Genomic DNA, 18930 nt, shown 5'->3' with positions numbered 1-18930 from the left:
TATGGTGTCAGTGTCTCAAGTCACAATGTAACCATTTTGTAAATATTTTTGTGGGTCACATTTTCTTACTTCAGTTTTGCATTTCTTTCAGAAAATAGGCCTGTAGAAAGTTTTGATTTTACGTGGCACTGCAAATATTACAAAAAAAAAAAAAAAGAATAATCCAAACTCACCCCTGAAGGCGCTCTTTATCCTTCGATCATGGGTCCTGTATTAGAGGCCTGGGAGTTTGAGGGTCTTGTGCAATAATTTTGCTGTTCATAGGACTGCATTCTTCTGGACAGAGATCTCGGATGTCGTTCCCTGAATCTGCTTGAACCACTCACCCAGTTTGGCGGTCACTGCCCCAAGTAATCTGATTACCACAGGGACTACTGTTGCCTTCACCCTCCGCATCTTCTCAAGCTCCTGTCTCAGCCCTTGGTTATTCTTGAGCTACAGCCATCTTCCTCTGCCTGTCCACTTCTACCACTATTCCTCATGGTTCATGGCTCCTGTTTGCTCGTGGGATTCCAAGGTACATGTAGCTACCTTCAATGTCTGCCTTCTGTTACTAAATGGCAAATTGTTCTGGTTCTTATATGTACTTTTCTACTCTTCATGCTTGAGAGTTTTGAACATTGTTGTTATGTGTTGTGTCCTTCAGCCCATTATGCTCTTCCAGTATTTCTGCATCTCCAGCCTTGGTGGGGCTGTTCTCATATCGTCCCCTGCCACTGAGAGTACACCTGGGATGGTTCATTGGAGAACATGTAGTTTATTGACCTGGCTTCTATCGCTCTGGTATCACAACCAGTCCAACGTTTGGACACACTTTCTGATTTAAAGGGTTTTCTTTATTTTGACTACTTTCTACATTGTAGATACCGAAGACATCAAATATATGAAGCAAGATATATGGAATTATGTAGCAAAGAAAAAAATTATAAATAATTCTTAATATGTCATCTTTTAGACAGAGCTCCAGTAGCAGACACATCTCTACATGTTCAGAGGAGACTGTGTGAATCAGGCCTTTATGGTCAAATAGCTGCTAAGAAACCATGACTGAGGAAAAGCAACAAGCAGAAGAGATTTGTTTGGGCCAATAAAAACACGGAATGGACATTAGACCAGTGGACATCTGTGCTTTAGTCTGATAAGTCTTTGTCTTTGTGTGACGCAGAAAAGGTGAATGATGGTCTCTACATTCATGGTTCTTACTGTGAAGCATGGAGGAGGTGTGAGGGTGTCAGGGGGCTTTGCTGGTGACACTGTTGGAGATTTATTCAAAATTGAAGGCACACTGAACCAGCATGGCTACCACAGCATCCTGCAGCAACATGCCATCCCATCATTGATTTTTCAACAGCATACCCATAGTAGTTCTTATTTTCTTCAATCAATCATCAAAAGCAAGATGTTCTAGCTTTACCAATGGCTTTTTTTTTTATAGAGCAGCGAATTCTTTTTCCAGGCTAAATGGTAACTTCTAGTGAGATGCCATTTCCTCTACAGCTTACAAGTGATCTGCTTTAACGTGCATGTTTGAAAGTTACACTGGAGAGGCAAGAACTTCTGATTTGAGGCTTTCATTTTCAGAGGACCAAGAGTATCCAGAGTTGTGTTAATAATCCTAAAATTATTAACAATATAATCAACATCTGTAGGAGTGGAGTTCAGTGAGCTGCTCTGCTCTGTTGGCACTGAAATTGATAACAGTAGATGAATTATGTCCTTAAACCTGTTGCAGCACTTTCAGAAAGACATGTACTGCGATTAAATCTACTCCCCACTGCTGTGTAATCCATTATTGTAAATTTAAATGTCATTAGGGATCAATCAGACAAAAGAGGGTTATCAGACAACTGTTTGCAGGCTTAATTTATCTGATGGACAGTTTCTTTCCATCATCACAATATAACTCAATTGTGCAGTGTGTGTGTTCATAAGGGAATGGTGTTGTTGCAATGTAATTTTTAAATTAATTATATTGCCTAAGATATTAAAACTGCATTCTATATTACAGGACAAATCAGGCTCATTCATTTGTGACTCATGTTTTTATCACACAGGATACAGACATGGAGGCTGAAAAACAGGGAATGGAGCTGCATGTGAGAGAGGAGATGTGCAGCCAGAAGACATTCAGTTGGAAAAAAGTGTCTTCATTTAAGCTGTGGTGGTCCTCACTGGCTCGGCTAGCACTGCACGGCTGTGGTGGTCTGCTGTTTGGACTTAAGTTACCCACCAGAGCTCATATACATGTTTTGATTTTTTTTTCTGATGGACACAAACTTTCATCTAATGCACAAACTCTCAAAAACAAGTTTGTGTGACAAGTAGAACAAGAGTGGCGGCAGCCAGCACCCTTTAATGTTAGGTTTAAGATAGTTATAATTAAGCTAGCATGGAATTTTTAAAAACATGTTTAGTCTTAGAAACTGTTGTGCAAAAGTCTTGAACCACCTGTTTATTTGCTTTTGCTAGGGAAATGGGTGCACATTTTAATAACATGGTATAGTAAGGTATATAGTGTATATTAAAATTATATGGTATACAAGACAAAAACAGTTTTTCACAATTCTAATGACCTTGAAAGTCAATATTTTGTATGAGCAGCTTTAGTCTTCAACACAGCCAACTTTCTGAGGCAGCTTTCTGCTAGTAACAAAGTGCCTACATATGAAGTTACATGTACAAATGAGTTCTTTGCTAAGTTGACTGTTATGTGTAGATTGGTTGATCCTTTGGACTCAAATAGACTGAAAAAGCAGCCAATATAAAACACTAAAGATACAAACACACAACCTGTAAAACTACTGCTCAAGATCACTTTTAAAAAATTACCTTTGGCCCACGCTGAAGGTGGGAGCCTTTGGGAAACAGAAGCAGTTAAATTCACCCCTCCACAGAGAGCGATAATGGAAACAGCCAGCTGTACAGATTCTCAGCACAAAATCACCTGTAACTACATCGTAGAAAAACAGAAAATGTGCTGGTAATTTTCTGCCAGGACGTTTTCTGTTTTTTTCCAGACGTTAACAGACTTTTCCATAAATGGTAAAACAAAAAATCCTGTAGATATAGAGTACACTCTCTGTTCTATTTAGGGAACAGTTCCTTCAACTCTAAAATGGAAAATTCATTTTTTTTTCACAGCATATTTCCTGTATTATTAATGGATATTTTGCATATATAGACTGAGGCGCCCAGACTGAGGAAGATCTTAGTCTGGGCGTCTATTGTCTTGTGTAGTCTGGAAGATGAGTGGATGACGGGGTGGGTGCAGTTTTCTCAGTGGTGGGGTCGGGTGGGCTGTCCCGGGCTCTGTGGGGCCGGGCGGCGCTGCTGTTCTGGGCCCCGGTCCGGATGGGCCTGGTGTGTCACCAGGGTGCAGGGGAGGCATCCCCCCCCTCTGTCCCCTTCTGGCTGCCTGTGCCTCAATTTTATCTCACAACTTAGACATTCACATTACTCACACCCTCATAACACATACATATAGGATCTTGGGGGTGGGCACGCTACACGGAATACAAAAGACCATCAGGGTGTACAACCTCACCCCTGGTGTCGTTGCCTACCTCTCAATTTTAAATACACGTAGACATTGAGGGCTAGCAGGAGGGGCTATGCGCGTCCCTGCTGCTCTCTGGCAGGTAGCTCCAAGCCCTCCTGGGTTTTAAAGGCACCTTAGAACACACATGCATCAACACTACATATGAGCGGGCAGAGGGAGGCTTGGAGTCTTCTCACACGCTCGTTCTCTGCGGCCTGTTGGAGCGGGGGGGGGCTAGGTGGAGGAGTTGGCCGTCCGACTGGGGTCTGGAGTGTGGGGCCTCCCTGCTGCTGCGGAGTCGGGGCGGTCTGCTTCTCCCCACCGCAGGAAAAAGGGTAACACCACCTGGGTCTGGGTGCAGTTTTCCCCTCCAGGGGCAAGGGTACCTAGACCTGGGGTATAGAGTATGCTTGGGGAGTGTGATTGTGTGTACAGTGTCTCTCTATGTCTGTCTCCACGTTGGGTGAGTGTTGAGTAAGTGCATATGAGAGCAGAGGGTGGGAATGGATGTCTGTATCTGTGTGTGCCTGTTTGTCTGTGTCTATATGTCAGGTTGGGTATCAGACACCACCTCTCTGGGGACATCTCAGGCCCTCCAAGGTTTGGAGGCCTATCTCCACCCACCACTTCCCCTGCCAGTGGCGGACGCCCTCAGACATCGGTGCGTTGGTGGTTCTTTGTGTCCAGGGATGGGCGTCCAGGTACACACCGGCTCACTCCTTGGTGGCTGCTTGTCGGGGCCTGGAGCCTGGGGCTCGCTCGGGCCACTTCGGGGGTGGGGTGCCCCCGGCCTCTCGGCCTGGGGCTCGGTCACTCAGGCACAGCTGGCTGCCGGCGGAGCTCACGAGCACGTCACTGCAACTCCCCCTGGCTTCTGCGCCATGGCTGCTGAGTGAGCCCTCATCTGGGACTCTCCTCAGCTCTTTCTGGGATGGTGGCGCGGCTGCCCCTCTGTTGGTCTTCCTTGGTCTCTTGTGTTCTGGGGGCCTCTGGATGTCTGGAGCCTGGATCTCCTCCATACCTGCTTCATGCCCTGGAGGACGGGGCTGTTGCCCCCCCACACCCTCTAGCAGATCATTACATGAAGGAACCTTTTAAAAACAAGCGCGTTCATGCTCACAGGTGTACACACGGGTGATCACACACACAAACTACACCCTTTTTGGCTCCTACCTCAAAGCACACTGTGCGCTGTCGATCTTGCATGTTGCACAATAATGTTTAATATTTAGTATTTACTTTTTTCTTTCTCAACAGGTGATCCTGTTGTACAAGACCAATTTCAGGCACTTTTTTTCACTGTAAATCAATAAATGTACTTTTTTATATCCTAAACCATACATTCCTATAATTGCTACCTAATATATCATTTGCTCAAAACTTCTTAAACTAAAACGTCTTAATTTAATCTGTGCCAAGTACACAACAACATTGGTACAATTAATGTTAGGCATTATTTTATTCTCCTCAACTCAAAAAAACGAAATTTTTATTGACTAAACAGCTAATACATACAACCAACCAAATAACTCACAATCTTTCAAATTTGAGCATTTTAATTTTCCATTAAATAAGTTTGTAGTCATGTAAATGTGTTCATGTATATAAGGGATGGGTATTCACTAACTGATATGATTGAGACTCTAGAGCGGCTCTAGACTCTAGAGCGGCTCTTCCTCAACCTCCTCCGACCACAGGTACAACATGCCCAGGACCCACTACAGTTTGCATACAAGGCGGGTGTCGGAGTGGAGGATGCCATCCTGTACCTCCTACACAGAGCCCACTCACACCTGGATGGGGGAAAAGGCACGGTCAGGATCCTGTTTCTTGACTTTTCCAGTGCCTTTAATACCATCCGGCCCTGTATGCTTCAGGAAAAACTGAACAGGATGGAGGTGGACCCCTGCCTGGTGGCTTGGATCTCCGACTACCTCACCGACAGACCACAGTACGTCAGGCTGAAGGACATCACGTCTGACACAGTGGTCAGCAGCACAGGAGCACCACAGGGAACTGTGCTGTCCCCTCTTCTCTTCACCCTGTACACCTCTGACTTCGGCTACAACTCTGAATTATGCCACATTCAGAAGTTTGCAGACGACACAGCCATCATGGGGTGTATCTGGGATGATCAGGAAGAGGAGTACAGAAGTCTGGTGAGGAACTTTGTCGCATGGAGTCACACAAACCACCTGCAACTCAACACCTCAAAGACTAAGGAACTGGTTGTGGACTTCGGGAGGTCCAGAGCAGGTCCACTGCCGGTTCAGATAGAGGGGGAGGAGGTGGAGGTGGTCAACAAGTACAAGTACCTCGGGCTGTGGGTGGACAATAAACTGGACTGGTCATGCAACACAGAGCACCTGTATAAAAAAGCCCAAAGCCGACTGTACTTCCTCAGGAGGCTGAGGTCTTTTAACATCTGCAGGAAGCTCCTGAGGATGTTTTACCAGTCAGTGGTTGCTGGAGTACTTTTCTATGCTGTGGTGCGCTGGGGGAGCAGCACAGCAAAGAAGGACTCATCCAGGCTGGAGAAACTGATCAGGAGGGCTAGCTCTGTGGTCGGCATGAAGCTGGACACTCTGGTGTCAGTGGCAGAGAAAAGGACATTAAAGAAACTGATGGACATTATGGACAATGCCAGGCATCCTCTGCACACGGCCATTAACAACCAGAAGAGTCTGTTCAGTGACAGGTTGCTTCTCCCAAAGACAAGAACTAACAGACTTAAAAACTCCTTTGTCCCACACGCCATCAGACTGTTTAACTCCTCTCTGGAGGGGAGAGGGAGGGGAAACAGGAGGACAAAGGAGGGGGAACAACTAAGCTGTAGTGCCTCTTCACCTCACTGTGCAATACCTTTTGTGCAATACTTTTGTAAATAGTCAACAGTGCAATAGACTCAATACTTGAAATGTGCAATTCACTTGTATTTTTATTTTTTATTCCTATTTATTCTATTTATCCCCTTTGTATATTTTATTTATATTGTCTCTGTATTTATATGTGTGTGTGTGTGTGTGTGTATAATATTCTGTAACTATGTAACTTCTGTCGGTGCTGTGCTTTTTTGGAAATCGAATTTCCCAGAGGAACCCACCCGAGGGATTAATAAAGTTCTATCTATCTATCTATCTATGATTCTGATTCACAGGGTCCTGATTCAAGTCAATTCAATTTTACTTAGACAGTCAAAAATATTATAATTCTGATCATTTACAGTACATATCCATATTTGTATATCTATGTATAAAAACAAGGCTGACACTGTGAGACTTCATCAGAGGTGTGAGCGTCACAGCAGATGCCTTTGTGTCAAAGTAACTGAGGATAAAACACAGAAAAACATGAAGGATTTTCCTGGCCTGGCTTTTTATAGCAGATAACCTAAAAATATTCTGCAGGAGATCAAAAACTGAAGAAAACCATGAATCAACATCTGAACATTACCTGATGCTGAAGTGAAACAGAGCAGACCTCTTGTCAGAGGTTATTTTTGAAAAAACAAAACAAAACAAAACTGTGGGCAACAATTCTGAACTGCAGGAAACCGATTTTTTATGGTGAGCTGGTTTTGAAGTACACTCAGAGAAATGACCTGCTCAGCATTACATAAATCCTATTTTCAGTATATGCTGGTCAGCTAGCTAAGTCTTTTCTTTACTTTACCTTTGTATTTCTCAAGCTTCTCGTGTTCCTTCTTCCTGATGTTGCTGTCATTGGGAACCGCTACATCTATCACTACAGCCATGTTCTTCTGCTTGTCCACCACTATGTCTGGTTGGTTAGCCACCACCATTTTGTCCGTTTGTATCTGGAAGTCCCACAGGATCTTAGCTCGGTCATTCTCCACCACCCTTGGGGGCATCTCCCATTTTGACCTCGGGACTTCCAGGTTATACTCAGCACAGATGTTCCTGTACACTATGCTGTCCACTTGGTTATGGCGTTCCATGTATGCCCTGCCTGCTAGCATCTTGCACCCTGCTGTTATGTGCTGGATTGTCTCTGGGGCATCTTTACACAGCATGCACCTGGGGTCTTGCCTGGTGTGATAGACCCCAGCCTCTATGGATCTTGTACTCAGAGCTTGTTCCTGTGCTGCCATGATTAGTGCCTCTGTGCTGTATTTCAGTCCAGCTTTGTTCAGCCACTGGTAGGATTTCTGGATGTCAGCCACTTCCTCTATCTGCTGGTGGTACATACCGTGCAGGGGCCTGTCCTTCCATGATGGTTCCTCCTCTTTCTTGGGTTTCTGCTGCCTGAGGTATTCACTGGTCAGTTGGGGCCATCTTCGTGATGTAATCGTGGATGTTTGTTGTCTCATCCTGGACCGTGGTGGTGGTGTGGATCAGTGAATCAATGTCTCGTTCACTCTTGATGTCATCCATGTAGAGAAGGTGACTGACAACTGCTCCGTTCCGTAGTTGGTATCCGTAGCCAGCCTTGTCAATGATCTCACTACGTCATACCCAGCCCAGGGGCTCAATATCTTTCATGTTTGTTGGAGGTGATACTGAGCATTTTTGCCCAACCGCATGTCTGAAACCAAATTTTCACCAGACCTGACACGTGTGCAAAATTTCACGAGTTTTTGAACATGTTTAGGCCCTCAAAAAGCCAATTCATTTGCAGAAATGATAATAATAACAATAAAAGCTGCAAGCAGCGATGGGTGGGCCCTCGCACACATGAAAATGGCACAAAATGTTAACAAATTCCTGTTGCACATGGCTCCAAGAAACTTTTTTGTACATCTTGATAGCTTACATGTGGGTGCCAAAATTCAGACTCACAGATCAAGCAGGGGCTTCGGTTTTGAAATTGTCTAGGAGGAGCTGTGGATTTATTTTGAAATACTCAGTGAAAATGACCATATAACATGAGAGCCTTCGTCAAGTTGGAGGTCTGTGACAGGTTACATGAATTTTTTAAGCTTAAAGCACAAAGCTGCTGTAACTCCAAGACACATTTGTCCAATCTCCACCAAACTTCACAGGCATGGTGAGAGTCCAGCCCTGAACAGACTGATATGCAGTTTGTATGCAATACTGAGAGCGCCACCTACTGGGAACAGGAAATACTCAGACGGGTATAATCATAATCTAATTGAGACAAATTTGTCCCAGCAGTCAGCTAATATGACAAATTCTCAAATTTAGATAAATATAAGAACACATTGTTGACTTAAAATGACATTTTATTGGTATTGGGGTGAGTGTAGTAAACTAATAAGACAAATAGAGGAGGAAAAAGCAGTGATGCTGGCACATTTGGGAAGAACTGTAACTTCAACTGATTGGTCATTTAACAATGATTTCCTTATCTGTTCATCTTTAATCTGACGTTATCATGGCAGTTTACCTGGTAAGAAGTAAACCATCTTCCTTACGTGGTTAACCCGTAAGGTTTGTCCAAAGTTGCCTGGATAAGCCAAAATCCTGCTCTGTAGTATTTGGCTCTGGTGAGTCATTTCAACACGTTTATAAACTAAAGCATTAATTTCAGTTTATTAACTGTGTGTCTATCATGTCCTTCCTGATGCTGGAAAACAAACATTTTCCAAAGTACAGGGTAAAATTGCTCATACTGGAGATTTCAAAACCTTATTCTTTTAAAATGTGCATGCAAGTATCCAAGCTGGGTTTTTTCAGCAGTTTAGGTTGTTGGGTAATTTTCACTTTGTGCCCCCTAATACCAAATGATGGCTGCTTCCAGCTGGGTAAAGGCACCACATAGAGCACCTGTGGGAAGTGATTTGGTGTTTTTTTTCTCCCAGCTGGATGGCAGGTTGGACGAAACACAGCGTAGCTCCATTAGATTATTTTTCAACAATGTGCCTCATACAGTATAAAACAGCCTCTTTAAAAGTATTAATGCTTGTACTACACTAAAAGAGCTGCAAAAGCACAACAGTAATCCAGCTGTTAAACATGTCATTCCAATTGAAAAAAATATTTAAGAACCAATCTGTTTCAATAGTCCCGTATGAAGAATAAGAAAAGTATATGAAGAAATCACTTAACTAGACGCCCCAAAAATACTTTACGAAGAAAGGGCATTGTATCAGAATTACATACATCTTGCAATCACAGTTCACATTATAAGCCATGTAGGACAGTAATTTGGAAATGTGAGCAGAAACCCATACTAACATCATGAATACGCACCTCAGACCATAAATGATTCATGTGAACAAATGTCACACGATAAATTAAGTCTTTTTAATCAAAATATACCAGGGATGTGTATGAATAAATGAATGCTAATTCATTTGAGAAAACAATTTAAAGAGTAATTTGAGTAGGTGAACTTAGGCTGTAGCACCAAGTTTAACTTTACTTCACATATTGGAAGTTTAACAGAAAAAAAAGAAAAGAAAAAATGCAATCAACTAATTTAGCAACGCAAGAATTATAAAAATAAAATAAAAATTAAGAACACAAACACACAGGCCTAGAGACTGCTCGACAACCCAGAAACCAGCGATCGCAGTATTCCCCAACCAGTCTGGGGTGGTCGCTGGCAGTAGTTAGATTTGTCACAAAGCCTTGTATAAGGCTTGATTATTATAGTTTACTGGGCTCCACTTGGTTCCAAGTAACATATCCTTTGCGAATCATATGGCGAGTGTGGACTTCAAAGAAGTATAACCAGACAGCTCAGCCATGATGTCTGCAGCTGTCCGTCTCCACAACAGGCTTTAGACTCTGACGGAGACGATGACTGATTACTTATTCCTGTTATACAGTCTGCTGCCTGGAGCGCATGTTAGTGCATTAAATTCTCCACAGACGAGTCTGTGTGGTCACAAAAAAAATCTGGCAAGTGCCCAGATGTCTGCTTGGCCCCCATCTGATGATGACATTTACAGAGCTCTGACCAATCACCTGTGGATAAGGTGATGCACTGAAACCTTCCTTGTGATTGGTCACTAACAGGTCTCTACAGTCTTACATCGTTACCTTGGAAGAAACAGAGCTGTCTACTAAAAGCAAACTACTTGCCAAGAAGCAGTGAAACTGTACAAGGGTGACAACTTAGAACCAGACGTTCAAAGCAGAAGCTGCACCTTTGAAACATGTTTTAGCATTAAGGCACAATTTTTATCAGTTTTTGGTTGCGTCACATTTCACTACGACTTGGTGAGTCGCAGTATGAACCAGGAAAGATATTTATATGATACACACTTTATCATGAACCTGGTTTTTGTTCTTATGCCTTTCATTTACACTTCAGGATAAATCATTTTGATAGTCTGATGGCACATGTGGTTAAATCAAAGCAGAATACAGTAAGGTCACATCATTCACAGCGGTTAGCAGCAAAGTTGGTGAATAAAACAAAGAAGGCTGATTGAATGAAAAAAAAAAAAAAAAAAAAAATATAGTGCTACAAAAATATTACCTAATTTCTAAAATAACTTCATTTTAAATCTCTGTAGTACACGAAGCATGACACTAAGGAATGATGACCACTACAGCTGTCCCGAGGCTTCTCAAGACCAAGTTACAACCCTGGTATTGGACCATACGACTCTTTGTGCAGTAAAAAAAAAAAAAAAATGTAGAGCATTACATTGAGTGTCTCTCTTCTAAGACTGTGCAGTACTGAGTGTGGAAATTATGACAAATGTTAGAACTGTGTTTAGTAACTTGAAATTTTGATGTTTAAGAGGCTTAAGAGACTGATTTTAAGAGGGCAATACTGATATTTCATATTGTAGGATTTCTATTATTATTATTAAGACTAAGAGTCTTCAATCTACCAATTTGAAAACTGACAGCATTAGTGATTTAAAGGTCTTGAAGGAGTTATTTGAAAGCTGACTGCAGTTCTTTGAATGCGGCTCGTCTTTGTTTCTGCTCCTCAGCTTGCTTTTTCTTGACCTCTTGTTCCTGGCGGATCTCTGACTCAAATCGGTTGGATTCATTGATGGCCTTGACCTGTTCAACAGAAAAACACAAAGCTGCCTTAGTAAAGAAGGGAGAATCACAAAATAAAGAAGAGAATCCTCTGACCTCTAAACAACAGCTTTCAGGGTTTTCATCAATCTACTATTAATTTGTACCTTTAGTTTTTAAATCAGTGAGTGAAACGCATACACATGTGACATAAATGCTGAGTCATGTCAAGATGAGGTGATAGACTCAACCACTGGAAAATATTCTACTTCCTTGCTTGAAATGCTTTTGCAGCACATCTTGGATTACTGCCAACACTTATTACCACACACCAGTGTGTGAATGGGTGGATGACTGGATATGTAAAGCGCTTTGGGGTCCTCAGGGACTAGTAAAGCGCTATATAAATACAGGCCATTTACCATTTATTACAAAGCACAGTCCAATCAGTAGCAGAGGATCAGTTTTTCATATTGGTGTGTAGAACTCACACAGTCAAACTCACACAGCCACTAATCACAACGTTGCATGTTAAGGCAGAGATCAACAACAAGGTCAAAAAATAAACACATTAAAAGTAAGATAAAAAAAAATAAAACAAGGAGAAATGTCTTAAAATGAACAACTACAGGAAGATTAATCTACACGAGGTCTGTCAGCTTTAAGCGACCTGAGGTACGAGGTAACGGCCTGAGACCAACTTCCTGAATTCAGATGACAAAACATGTCCAGGATGGATAATAAGGCAGAGGCCAGCCACCCTTTGGAGAAAGCTCATATCTGCAATCTCATCCTCTCAGTCACTACCCAAAGCTTGTCACCATAGGTGAGGGGCATAGATCGACTGGTAAATCCAGAGCTTCGCTTTTACTCAGCTCTCTCTTCACCACAAGAACCGATCCTCAATCGGTGAACAAGACTCGGAGATACTTAAACTCCTCCACTTGGTCAGGGATGAGTTCCTGCCCCAGAGTGGGCACTCCACCCTATTCAGCTGAGGACCATGGATATAATAATAATAATACTTTAAATATTTTCCAAGGGTCTCTTGTGTTCAATGTGGAAACAAGATTGCCCACAAATAACGCTCTCGCCAAATAATTAGTCTTGATTTCAATTATTTGTATGTTTTTAGGAGGTGCAATGCATCCCTGTTTCTCTGTGCCACTAATGAAATGATGTGTTTTTCACTAGAAAGTTGGGAATCATCTGGTTCAAATTTCTGTGTAGAGTTTGCACAGTTTCTCTCTGAGTTTGCTCCAGGTACTCTGGATTCTTCCCATAGTTTAAAGAAATACATACTAGGTTAATTGGTGATAAACTAAATTGACAAAAGACGTTGATGAAAGTTAAGTGCAATGACGAGGTGACATGCAATGATCAGAAAGACTAGGAAAATTCTATAGAATAAATCCTACTCTATTCCATTTCAACTTACTTTAGCTTCAAAAAAGGTCTTGGCTCCTTTGACCCCCTCTGTAGAGACGTCAATTTCAGAGAGGCGAGCAAGGGCACAGAGGCCGCTGTCCTCTGCCAGCTCTCCTGCTGCTGCCTTCCTGAAAATCAGTAGGAACTGTGGAAGACAAGAACAACAAACAGATACTGATAGAACAGGAACTTCGATTCTGACTTTTAATTTAATTTAAAAAAAAAACTAAAAAAAAAACAACTCTCTTGCTTCACCTCTCTGAAGCTGAGCTTGTTGTCGAGGTCTTCATCCACCTCTTTGATCATATTCTTCAAGCCGATGTGCGTCTGCGGAGCTCCAAGCTTCTCCATCATCAGCTTCAGCTCCATTAGGTCAATGTAGTTGTCCTTACCAGCATCATACCTTGACAGAATTAAACAGAAGAACAACTGTTGCTACATTTGCTGAAAGAGTTCATGCTGGTTCTGACAGAAAGATGACAGAATACGCAGTGCATCACAGTCAGGGAGGAAATTATTTGAACCCCTGCTGATTTTGTAAGTTTGTCCACTAACCAGTCTACAATTTCAGTGGTAGGTTTATTTGAACAGAAAAAAATCCAGAAAAATGCATTGCAAAGAAGTCATAAATTGATTTGAATTTTCATGAATGAAATAAGTATTTGATCCCCCATCAATCTGCAAGTTTTCTGGCTCCCAGGTGTATTTTATACAGGTAACAAGCTGACATTTGGAGCCTTTTCAGCTCGTTACCTGTATAAAAGACAGCTGTCCATAGAAGCAATCAATCGATCCAGATTCCAAACTCTGCACCATGGCCAAGACCAGAGTTTTCCATGGATGTCAGGGACAAGATTGTTGACCTACACAAGGCTGGAATGGGCTACAAGACCATCGCCAAGCAGTTGGGTGAGAAGGTGACAACAATTGGTGCGATTATTCGCATATGGAAGAATCATATAATAACTGCCAGTCTCCCTCGGTCTGGAGCTCCACACAAGATCTCACCTCGTGGAGTTTATGATAATAAGAACTGTGAGGAACCAGCTCAGAACTACTCGGAAGGAACTCCATCAAACATGGAGGTAGAAACGTGTTTTGGGGGTGTTTTTCTGCCAAGGGGACAGAACAACTGCATCACATCAAAGGGAGGATGGATGGGGTGATAATCACCTTCCTTTAGCCAGGGTACTGATAATGGGTCGTGGGCGGTTATTCCAGCATAACAATGATCCAAAACACACGACCAAGGCAACAAAGGATTGGCTCAAAAAGAATGTTAAGGTCAATATTAAGGTCTCGGAGTGGCCTAGTCAGTCTCCAATCCCACAGAAAATCTGTGGAGGGAGCTGAAGGTTAGAGTTGCCAAACATCAGCCATGAAACATTGATGTCTTTGCAGAGGATCTGCAAAGACGAGTGGGACAAAATCCCTCCTGAGATATGTGCAAAGGAAAAAAAAAAAAAAAAAAAAAATCTGACCTCTATGATTACCAGCAAAGAGGGTCAGCCATCTGGCATAGCCGGTTGAGGGTAAAAGAAGACAACCAGAGATTAATAATAAATAATTATTAAATGCAGAGTGGTGGATAAGCTAGGGATGTTCCTAGTGATCAATCACTTTGTCAACTAAACAAAGAAAAAAGTTTTAGTCGTCTAAAACTAGGAGGCACTCAGATATTAAGGTGCACTTGAGAACCGTCTAATAGAGCATATGAACAAACTAATAACCAAAGGTATTTAAAACTATTTATCACATTTTTCAGTAATGACTTTGTCGCACCGTGACTTAAATGAGGGGCTTATCTGGAGTCAGGTCCAAGGGGCAGCAGCAGGGAATGAGGCGACATTTGGTGAAATGCAGAGAAGGCTGGACATATTGCTAATCCATCACCCAATGAGCAAGTGGTTTGGTGATGGTGGGAAGGAAAAACTCCTTTTTAACAGGAAGAAACCTCCAGAACAACCAGGCTCAGGGAGGGGCGGGGCCATTTGGCGCAACCAATTAGGGGTGAGGGGAAGAAGACAGGGGCAGCAGGGTGGCACGGTGGTTAGCACTGTTGCCTCACAGCAGGTCCTGAGTTCAATTCCACCATCAGGCCGGGGTCTTTTTGTGTGGAGTTTGCATGTTCTCCCTGTGTTTGCATGGGTTCTCCCACAGTCTAAAGACATGCACTTAGTAGGGGATAGGTTAATTGGAAACTCTAAATTGCCCATAGGTGTGAATGCAGGAGTGAGCGGGAATGTTTGTCTCTGTCTACGTGTTAGCCCTGCAACAGACTGGTGAGACTTGCAGGCCATACCTAACCTTCCTGTATACCAGGGGTGTCCAACTCGAGGCCTCGAGAGCCGGTGTCCTGCAGGTTTTAGATCTCACCCTGGGTCAACACCCCTCAATCACATGATTAGTTCGTTACCAGGCCTCTGGAGAACTTTAGGACATGTTGAGGAGATCATTTAGCCATTTCAATCAGCTGTATTGGATCAAGGACACATCTAAAACCTGCAGGACACCGGCCCTTGAGGCCTGGAGTTGCCCACCCCTGCTGTATACTGTGCCAGCCACTTGGTTATGGCATTGCTAGGGACATCGTTACACAGCCTGCACCTGGTTTCTTGCCTGGTGTGCTAGAGCCCAGCCTCTATCAATCTTGTGCTTAGGGCTTGTTCCTATCTTTCATTCCAGCCATTGGTAGGATTTCTCAATATCAGCCACTTCTATCTGCTGATGCTGCATGCCGTGCAGGGGCTTGTCCTCCTATGATGGTTCCTGTTCTTGCTCCTCTTCTTTCTCAGTTTCAGCTGCCTAAAGTATTCACTAAGCACATAATCAGTTATAGCCATCTTTCTGATGTACTCATGGATCTTTGTTCTGTGGTTCTGAACCCCTAATGTGTTTTAATTTGCTGTAAGAAGAGACATGGTGATATTCATAGGGGAGCACAGTTAGGGGGCAAGTTAAACATGCACTGGAGCCTGGAATATGTATGTATGCCCACAGGGAGCAGAAACTGAAGGAGTGTCAGAAATAGTTGTTGACTAATTGACTTTGTTTAAAAATAATAATAATAAAAAAAAAAACCTGACAGATTAGTTGACTGCCAAACAATCCTTAGTTGCAGCCCTACTCTGCACCTTACTAAATATCCCCTAAATAAGTTAAAATTACATTGTTAATTTGTTGTACAACGATCTCATAAAAGCAACAAGATGAAACATGTTGTTAAAACAAAGGTTTTCTATGGAATTATGTTTCTTCACCCTGAGTTGCAAAAGAATTTAACTTTCTCCGTCTCCAAAAAGGAACACCGTTGATGATAACTGTAACAAATGTGCAGTAGGGGGAAGTGGCACACACGGTTTAAACTAAACACATTTACACAGCAGCTTATCAGTTCAAACTGGAATGTTTGAACTGATAAGAACTAATCCATTAGTTCTCACAGCTAGAATTACTCATGAATGGGGAAACGTCTTCTCAGTTTTTTAATCAATTTAGAGAATCCTGCAAACATGTAGTTGTTCCTTAGTGTGTTAAGAGGGTAAATACACTGTTAAATGTAATTAAACTGTTAAATCTTAAACTAACTGTTAAATTGCAGTTAATGTCAGAGTAGAGCGCTTGCATGTACACGCCAGCCTCTATCAACTTGTATAGTGGGTGCAAGTTTTCTTCCTGCAACATACAAATGTGATTTTGTTTCAGGAGAATGTATTTTCCTTATGTTGATGGCATGAAAATGTTTGGACATTCTGCAAAATTACGTGATTTGATTACGTGACCATCTCACAAAAAAGCGGAACAGCACCCCCATCGTGTTTCTACGTCAGTACGTCCGGTCATTTCATGTCATTTTTAACCTTCATTGTAACTGCATCCAGTTAAGGAGAGCACCACTCTTTAAACAAAAATGTTTTTAACTCCCAAGACAAATTTACAAGAACAAACTGTAAAGCCCTGATGTCTCAGGAACAGTAAAGAGTTTATGCCGTAAGCAAAAAGCACTTAAGTGGCCTAGACAGGCCGAGACAAGATAGAAACTTGAAGAATCTGGGTTGGGCATTGCAAAGAAGCAGCCATGACTTGTGAACATGCAAACATTTCTACCCCGATCTGATTTTTACTGTACTACAAAATTCTTAAACTATGTTTTCTTTGTTCTTTTAAAACAAAGTAGCAAAAAACAAAACTTGATAAATGTTATGAGCTTGAAACAATCTTTGAATGTGGTGTTGGAATGACCATGTCAAGATTCTTCCTGCTGAGAATTTTAAATGTGATTTCTGGCATTTGCAGCAGGCAAATGGCATTTAGTTTAATTACATCTAAGAGAAGACGGACAGTTCTACACTACATTTCCAAAACAGGGCAACTCAATCAAAATCATCAAGGATTAACATTTCAGAGGAGGCTGCTGCAAAGAACATTTCATGAAGAAAGAGTAGTTGAGTTTACTGAAATTAAATGTTTGCAACATCTGGAAGAGGGTTCAGGCCAGCACACGTGAGACTGCCATGGGCTCCTGATGTCTTCCATAGGCAGAACTTCCTTTTTATTTTAGGTAAATCTCTTATTTGCAAAGACGCATAAAATGAGGACTGGTCTCCTAATACACCTCATAACGGTCAGACCTGCATGTAACAGGTTATTAACAAGACTCATGCAAAGCTGTGTTTGTGGTTTAGCCATTTATAGTCTTCTGTAAAACAACATTACCATTAACTGTAAATAACAACTAATTATCAGTCAGCACTATGTCAGACAACAACAACTAAAAATGAACTTCTTAACCTGACTTGAGTTGCCTCCATGTTTCTTCTTTACAGTGATGATGTGACATTTTTTTAATTGTTCTTTTGCAAATGTGTGAGTGTAGGCATTACTGTTCACCCTGGAAATCACATATGAAGGATAATGCAGACAGCCAAAGAAACAGCGCGCATATATCTATATCCATATTTATATCCATAGGGAGGAAGACAGACACAGTTGTTTATTCTGTCATTTGTAGTAGATGGATAAGGCAAGTTATTTCCTGTTTAATTACGATTTGAGCTACACCAGCAAACTGTCAAGTCAACTTCCTTAATCTCAGTGCGTAATCTCAATGCTACTTCCTTGAAAACCAGTGCCCAGTAAAATGACATTAAAATGGGGGCAGCGCTGTCTATAGGCATTTCCAAATTATAGCTCAATTTAACAGGGGGATATTGTGAAACACTCACGTTTTGAACAAAGTTTCCATATCTTTGATCTGCTTTCGAGAGAACTCCTTAAACTCAGTGTAGGGGTTGAAGACCTTCATGCTGGGTAGGGAGTGTTCACCAATCCCCTCGTTCAGCTCTTCTCGCCGCAACAGTTTAGCGCCCAGCTCCGAGTTTGCGTTGGCCGTATTCGCTTTCTCTTCCGAACCAGTGTGCTGTCCGGGAGCATCCACGGCGACAGGATCCTCGGATCCTTCTTCTATCTGCAGCCGACGGCTGAGTTTGGACGAGAGCTCATCTGTGGCCATTTTCAAACCAGGAAACTAATAATCAAGAGACGGACACATGTCTGATAAACGTTTTACAGCCAGAGAATACAGAAACAATACAGAATGTATGTCAAAATCACAAAAACACTCACCTTTCTTTATTTTTCTGTCAAATAATGCAAAGTTAACATAAATATCTCCACTCCAGAATGTACAGGACGCCAGATAACTGTTCAGTACGCTGTCACGTTTATCACCACACCTTTTAAAGTGGCAGTTAGCGTAGTTGTAGGACGGGCGTGTTTTCAGACTGTCGTGCTCAGAAGCCACTAAAGCCTTTTAAGCCTCGAATAGTGTCCTGAATTTTACAAAAACACAGGCAGCCCCTGTGTTCTTTTCTTTAAAAAAAAAAAAAAAGTAAAAGAAAAGAACATTAAAACACACCTGGCTGTATTTCATTATCTCACCATGTTGCTCCACTCCTGCGTGTCTTCACCTTTCTGCACTCCTAGTTATCCTTCTTATCTATGTTTTATTTATTAGTTTTAATAACATAACATCCGACAATGTACCACACCGGGAAA

At 42.1% G+C, this 18930-nt stretch overlaps 1 protein-coding gene across 1 annotated transcript; it reads right to left on the bottom strand.

Moving 5' to 3' along the window:
- Window positions 1-9198: 9198 nt before the first annotated feature.
- Window positions 9199-18614, bottom strand: efhd2 (EF-hand domain family, member D2). The gene is made up of 5 exons (XM_085444311.1): window positions 18499-18614; window positions 18099-18400; window positions 13129-13276; window positions 12884-13018; window positions 9199-11487 (listed from the first exon to the last, which is right to left on the bottom strand). The coding sequence occupies exons 2-5, from the start codon at window positions 18383-18385 to the stop codon at window positions 11356-11358; spliced, it is 702 nt and encodes a 233-aa protein (XP_085300437.1). The 5' UTR covers window positions 18386-18400; window positions 18499-18614; the 3' UTR covers window positions 9199-11355.
- Window positions 18615-18930: the final 316 nt, after the last annotated feature.

The sequence above is a fragment of the Copadichromis virginalis genome, linkage group LG20 (assembly GCF_057382275.1).
Source record: "Copadichromis virginalis isolate Kocher_CV1m ecotype Utaka linkage group LG20, C_Virginalis_male_GT1.1, whole genome shotgun sequence".
Taxonomy (NCBI): Eukaryota; Metazoa; Chordata; class Actinopteri; order Cichliformes; family Cichlidae; genus Copadichromis; species Copadichromis virginalis.
The sequence above is the reverse complement of the archived record's forward strand: the minus strand, read 5'-3'. Positions and strand labels throughout refer to the sequence as shown.